Below are 6,475 nucleotides of genomic sequence, written 5' to 3'. Positions count from 1 at the left end.
TGCGCCACTGCTACCTCCGTTATCAACCCCCTTGAAAATTACTGGAAAGAAGTGAGTTCCTGTCCCAAAAAGGAACTATTTAAACTGGGGGCCAAATTTGCAATTGAAATAATCCTATTGAAACCATTTCTATTCAAAGTAAACCTTCCCCAGATAAACGCCGGCTTTTTTGGCCTTATTGGAAGGATTCGGAGGACACTCATACAATGTGTTATATATTCTTTTTTACCCCCCTTGTGCTCTGCGAAATTATTCCGGCAATCCAAGCCTGACTAGGGTTTTTAGGGTTGAAGCTCGTTAAATAGAATAATATTATTATATTCGCCGGAAGGAGGTTTTTCAACATAATTCAGTTCACTTGGGCCTCATACACAATAGAAAGAAAACGTTAGTATCGAAGAGTTTAGTAAAAGCCATTTACGTCATCATAAATGTTTTTCATTAAAAATAAAAATGATCGTTAATTTAATCCAACTATATTATTTTCCATGTACCATTGCCATTAATATTTAGTTTCGAGACAGAAAATGAGAAAAAAACTAACAGGCATTACAACAGTGATCTTCAAGAGATATTGCATAGATTACAGCAGTTTGCAGAATTTTTCCGAACCTGGCAAATAAAACCTATTTTATTCATACATCCCCAGTCGTTCCAAAAGTACTCGTGGTTGTCTGTATTAAATAGGTGTACACAAGATTCAACACCACCAGCCCTATCAGGCTGACCCTTCGAAAATTTGTTGTAAACCATAGGTTCACCTGTGGCAAACCAGAGATATGCGTCATTTGGTGATCCTTGTCTGGAGCCCCCGATCCAGTATCCACGAGTTATTCCAGCTAAATTGTAATTTTAGACGTGAAACTGGACACAGAGGAAATTTTCTTTATGCTTACTACTGATGCAATACTTCGTTAACTCAGTCTCTAACGCTTGTTCCTCTTCCTGTGATTTTATGATGGCGAGATCCATTCCATTTTGAAGACATGCAATGTAAGCTCCAAACCAAGTAACAGTAGTTTTATTTAGAACATATTTCGTTTCAAGACGACAATTCCCTGCAACGTCGGATTCTTAAAATTAGTTTTGTTTTATTTCATATCACATATTTAGTAAAATAATATGTACCAGTCGGTGCGTTCCTCTCAACTTTATGTTCAGTGGCAGAAATATAAGTAAAATCTGAAAAAGAGAGTGAACGGGTGAAAAAGTGGGGAATATTGCACAAGTTTCAAAACCCCTTTATATACATTTTTGCATGCGCTGTGTCTACTGCTGTGAGCAAAAAATTAAGTGAATTTATTTCTAAAATGAAAATTCTTGATTTATTCTTTCAAACCAGTTTCATCCCCTTCGAACTACTCGCTGACTGACACAATGCACTTATGCCAACGTTCTTACCAATCCTCGAGACAGCCGGAGAAGTCTTTTTTAGGTGTGGCCATCAATACTTTCTTCGATTCGGCTTTTCTCTCCTCATTCAAGTGGAAACGGTGTCCTCGCAGCGGCCTTTTGAGCTTGTTGAACCGCAAGAAATCCAACGGTGCTAAATCAGGCGAATGTGGTGGTTGTGGAACGATAAGAGTAGAGTTTTTCGGCAAAATGTTCTCGTAGAACCAATGCAGTGGGAAACGGTACGTTAACGTGATACAAAAAACTAGAATCGTTTGTTCATAATTTTGGCCTCTTGAGGCGAATAGTCTCACGCAAGCGACGCTTAATGCTCAAATAATATTTCTTTTTAACAGTTTGGCCTAGTGGAAGAAATTCACAATGCACAATGCAATGATAATTATTAGGTGCATACCTATGACTCCGCGTTTTTTTACGCATTTTCAACTGCTTGAAACTGTACAAATTTATTAACAATGTTTATTAAAAATAATTTCCATCGTTAATGACAACATTTTCCCAGAGATTAAGCAGTTTATGGATTCCATCGTAAAAAAAATTCGTCGGTTTTGAAGCGATCCATTCATCAAGCCATTCTTGAATTTCTTGGCGATTCTAGAATCGCTGCTCTGCCAAACCGTGAGCCATTGAACGGAAAAGGTGATAATCCGACGGGGCAATATCTGGCGAGTATGGCGGGTGCGGTAAGACTTCCCATTTGAAATCCTTCAAGGTATTCTTGACTGGTTGAGCGACATGAGGCCTTGCGTTGTCATGAAGCAATATGACTTTGTCGTGTCGATCCGCCCATTCTGGCCTCTTTACTGCGAGTTGATTACGCAACTGCACCAGTTGTTGGACGTAACGATTGGCAGTGGCTGTTTCGCCAGGTTGGAGAAGCTCATAATACAGTATGCTGCCCTGGTCCCACCAAATGCAGAGCAATACCTTCTCCCCGTGGATATTTGGCTTTGCGGTCGAAGTTGTTGGCTCACCCGGGCTCACCCATGATTTTTTCCTCTTTGGATAGTCGAAGTAAAGCCATTTTTCATCTCCGGTCACGATACGATGTAGAAAAGACTTTCTTTGAAAACGTACAAACAAGATCTCACATGTCGTTTTTCGTTGCTCTTTGTTCCTTTCCGTCAATTCATAAGGCATCCATTTTCCTTCCTTTTGAATTTTTCCCATAGCGTGAAGACGAATCGAAAGCGTTTTCTGCGTGACGTTAAGGGAAGATGCGAGCTGTTCTTGCGTTTGCGCGGCGTCTTCGTCCAGCAAAGCCTGCAGTTCTTCGTCTTCAAATTTTTTCGATGGCTTACCATGCTCCTTGTCGTTGAGGTCGAAATCACCTGATTTGAAGTGCAGAAACCATTGTTGGTAAGTTCTTATAGATGCAGCATCATTGCCATAAGCCTCAACGAGCATTTGGTGAGCGGCAGTGGCGTTTTTCTTAAGATGGAAAAGGAAGAGCAAAGCTTCCCGCAAATGATGTTTATTCGGCACAAAATTGGACATATTTAAACCTTAATTGAAAAGCTTTAAAAGGTCATATAGCAATTATCATATGTAAATAGAAAGCTGGTAATACGGAGCAAAAAATGAAATAAAATTCCTTAAATAAAAACATATTTTTTCAAAGAAAATAGAACTAGAAATAAAAACGCGGGGTCATAGGTATACACCTAATAAAAAAAAACTGTCAACATGATATTGATTTTCTAACGACTGTGGCGCGGTTTTTTTCGGTCTTGGTTCACCTTCTACACGATACCCACTCGATTGGTCGGTTGTTTCGGGGCCGTATTCATAAAACCAAATCTCATCTCTCGTAGTGTTGTCGTTCATGACGTTCTGGTAGTCAGAAACCATTGTTTGTCAGATTTCAACCGCACGTTTTTTATCCAAAAATTTAGTGTTTCGATGGCCAATCGATATTTGATGCGTTTGAGCCACAAAACATCTTTCAAGATGGTTGGGGTTGAGTACTTTTTTATAAGTACATAATGCAGGACGACCAGCAATGAAAACCTTCTTGAATGATTTTAGAGATACGAACAGACATACAAACTGCCCTGTTTAAAATAATAAAGATTAGTATATTACTTTGAGGCTCGTGTAGCTACACTTACGGAAATATCACAAAATACGTTGTTAGTGGGTGCACTGATACGCACATTTAAAAAAATATTAACGTGTAGCAGTTTTCGATATTTTGGCAGTTTAGAAAATTTTTAACACACCATTAAGGGTTTTATAGGAGATAGTTTGCATCTTTCCCAACCGTTACACCATAGAGAAGTCTACATTATCTAACTCGAACAATGCTTAAAAGTAAACGAAGTTTCTAACTTTACATATTTACTTACCAGTTGTTAATATTAAAACAAAATTGCAAATAAAAATAAAAGTACCACAACGTTCCATTTTAACTTGCTTGCACATTTAATTTCTTATGGAAAAATGATTAGAATTGAGTTCTTTATATAGTAAAAATTTTACCACCGTCCCTTATTTTCATCGTTTCCACAGTATTCATGTGGTCTTATCGCATTCGCTTCCTGTGCATTTTGATAATTTATATTATTCAAAACAGTTAACTATATTATTTATGTTAATTCACAATTCAAATTAAAAATGGCCTTAGATATGAAAGTAGACTTCATATCTATCTCTAATTTCAAAACACTTAAATCATAAGCAGGAAATTTTTGTAGAGCATTTAAGTGTTTCCCTCCTAAAAATACATTTTATGGCCCTTATCTTTATTTGATACGTGACGTTCCCCTTTCACGTATTTTAGGTGCCATTCTCACCCTTATATATATTTGACGCTTTTAGAAACACCTTTCTATTCCACCCCCTTAAACCCTTGTATTGTCCACCTCTGAAGTAAAATCAGATCATAAACGATAAGACTTGGGCTGGAAGAGACTTCCATTTTTAGAGTCGAAGCGAAATGACGAATGAATGTAATAGATCTAAAAGGGGGAAGTTTAGAGGATTTATTCCCGTTTGGAACGTGAACTGAGGATTGTTTTTGAACATTTTGCTCACTAAACGATATTAAAAATGTGCAAGCCACTCGCAGCTTTTTTTGACCTGCATATACATAGAGCTGCTCTGGGAAAAATTACTGGCTTTTGTATTTACATTCCTTAATAAAAATGCACATTCCTCACATGGGCGACATCAAAGGCAATGTAAATATAAACGAATAGAGAGGGAGAGAGACGAATAAATTTAACTTGGTTCGTATTAGAACAACCGAAAGGGAATTGAGGCAGTCGGGAATTCTTCTGATGAGCAAGCAAATATAGGTTTGTAGTTGAGTCAATAATCTAAGATATGAACGTGAGCAGATCGATATCATTTGAAATTTACTTTGAGCCTTAGAGAAGCAGAAAATATTGGGTCTGGCACATCAAAGGTCACATACTGCTAAGAATTTTTTGTTTAGCTTTTCAGAGCCGTACTCTTAGTCCTAAACTAGCTGCCGTTGTTTCTGAACGAACATTTTGCATGGGTGGTCCCAGAATTACATGACTTGATATATAGATGGTGATTTTTTGTTAAAAATTTGCATATAATACAAAGATTTTACCCTAAAAAGTGTATATCTAAAGTTTGAGCTTTCTGCGTTGATTTGTGTTTGTTTCCGAGCCCTTTTTAATGAACGCTTTTCGAGATTTTGTAAACATGGAAAAATTTGGTCATCGATACGTCATTGAATACTTTGAATTAAAGGGTCTTGATCCTTCCAACATCAAAGCAGAGTTAGATTCATCTCTGAGTGAAACCGTTTCTTCGTTTACAATTATAAAATATTGAGTCGCCGAGTTTAAAGACGGTGGAACGAGCTGCCACGACGAACTCCGTAGTAACCTATTGAAGTCTTCAGGAAAGGTCTTCTTATAACGAGTGTTATCTTCTACGTGGATACAGCCACGAAAATCAGTTTGATAGCCAAGAAAAGACACTATCGTTAACTTCAACAATTATCTGTATTGAGATCAAAGTGATTACTTCTTATGTGTATCTTGGGCACGAAAACAGGTTTTAACGTAAAATTAAGAGGAAAACGTGGAATACTACCTTTCGGCTCAAGTCCCAAACTATTTCTGTCTTGGGAAAACTCTGGAGAAAAAATGAGCAGGGTTTGGTATCTTCCTTCTTTCTTCTGATTGACCAGTCAGAACTCTGATTAGTTGGTCCCCAGCAGTTTAGGATTTTAGTCTAAATGATTTAAATCTAAACTTTAAAATATTTTTGCAATTAACATTTTAACACGTTGCTTCTGCGAAGGGCATGATCCATATCAACGTTTATAAGTGACGTCTATATGTCTTCTCATAGGTCCTCACGATCAAACCAGAAAAACCCTTAGGTTGAATGGTTTGGCTACTCCAGAAATTCTTGTGAAAATCCACTAAACTGTACTGGAAGATAGAGATTTCAAAAAGTACTGTACATCGCATTTATGGCCGAATAATTGGATATGAGAAAGCTGTGCGAAACATCAATGCTGCGATTGCTCACAATTGAACAAAAACAGCGCCGTGAGAATGCTTGAAAAAGTGTTTGGCAAAGTTTTGCAGCAATAAAGCTGAATTTTTGCGTCGATTCATAATCATGAATGAAACATGGGTCCATCATTTAATACGTGAGACGAAAGAGCAGTCAAAACAATGGACTCAAAGGGGAGAATCGGCTCCAAAGAAGGCGAAAACCGTTCCATCAGCAGTAACGGTGATGGCGTCAGTTTTTTAAAATGCACGAGGGATAATTTTTTATTGACTATTTCTTTAGAAGAAAGACAATAAACGGAGAATATTATACAAATTTATTGCAGCGTTTAAGGGAATAAATTAGGAGACAACGACTGCATTTGGCTAAAAAAAAATCTTCCTTGAGCAAGACAGCGCACCAGTCCGCATTTCCATCATCGCGATGGCCAAAATCAATCAATTTGGTTTCGAACTTTTTCCTCATCCACGCTATTCGCCAGATTTAGTCTCCTCGGATTATTTTTCATTTTCAAACTTGAAAAAATGGCTCGATGGAAAAATATTTGCTAACAATA

The 6,475-nt window shown here is 37.5% G+C and overlaps 1 protein-coding gene across 1 annotated transcript; it reads right to left on the bottom strand.

Annotated features, from left to right (window-relative positions):
- Window positions 1-460: 460 nt before the first annotated feature.
- Window positions 461-3,876, bottom strand: LOC136345101 (C-type lectin 37Db-like). The gene is made up of 4 exons (XM_066293521.1): window positions 3,762-3,876; window positions 1,129-1,182; window positions 897-1,073; window positions 461-839 (listed from the first exon to the last, which is right to left on the bottom strand). Exons 1-4 carry the CDS (start codon window positions 3,835-3,837, stop codon window positions 565-567), a joined length of 582 nt encoding a protein of 193 aa, XP_066149618.1. The 5' UTR covers window positions 3,838-3,876; the 3' UTR covers window positions 461-564.
- Window positions 3,877-6,475: the final 2,599 nt, after the last annotated feature.

The sequence above is a fragment of the Euwallacea fornicatus genome, chromosome 1 (assembly GCF_040115645.1).
Source record: "Euwallacea fornicatus isolate EFF26 chromosome 1, ASM4011564v1, whole genome shotgun sequence".
Lineage (NCBI taxonomy): Eukaryota > Metazoa > Arthropoda > Insecta > Coleoptera > Curculionidae > Euwallacea > Euwallacea fornicatus.
The sequence above is the reverse complement of the archived record's forward strand: the minus strand, read 5'-3'. Positions and strand labels throughout refer to the sequence as shown.

Excerpts from the sequence above, each read along its gene's own strand:
- LOC136345101 (XM_066293521.1), bottom strand. The coding sequence starts at position 3,837 with ATGTGCAAGCAAGTTAAAATGGAACGTTGTGGTACTTTTATTTTTATT. Across the intron at positions 1,183-3,761 it reads TGTTTTAATATTAACAACTG|ATTTTACTTATATTTCTGCC; the intron begins GTAAGTAAATAT and ends TCTCTTTTTCAG. Across the intron at positions 840-896 it reads AACGAAGTATTGCATCAGTA|CTGGAATAACTCGTGGATAC; the intron begins GTAAGCATAAAG and ends ATTACAATTTAG.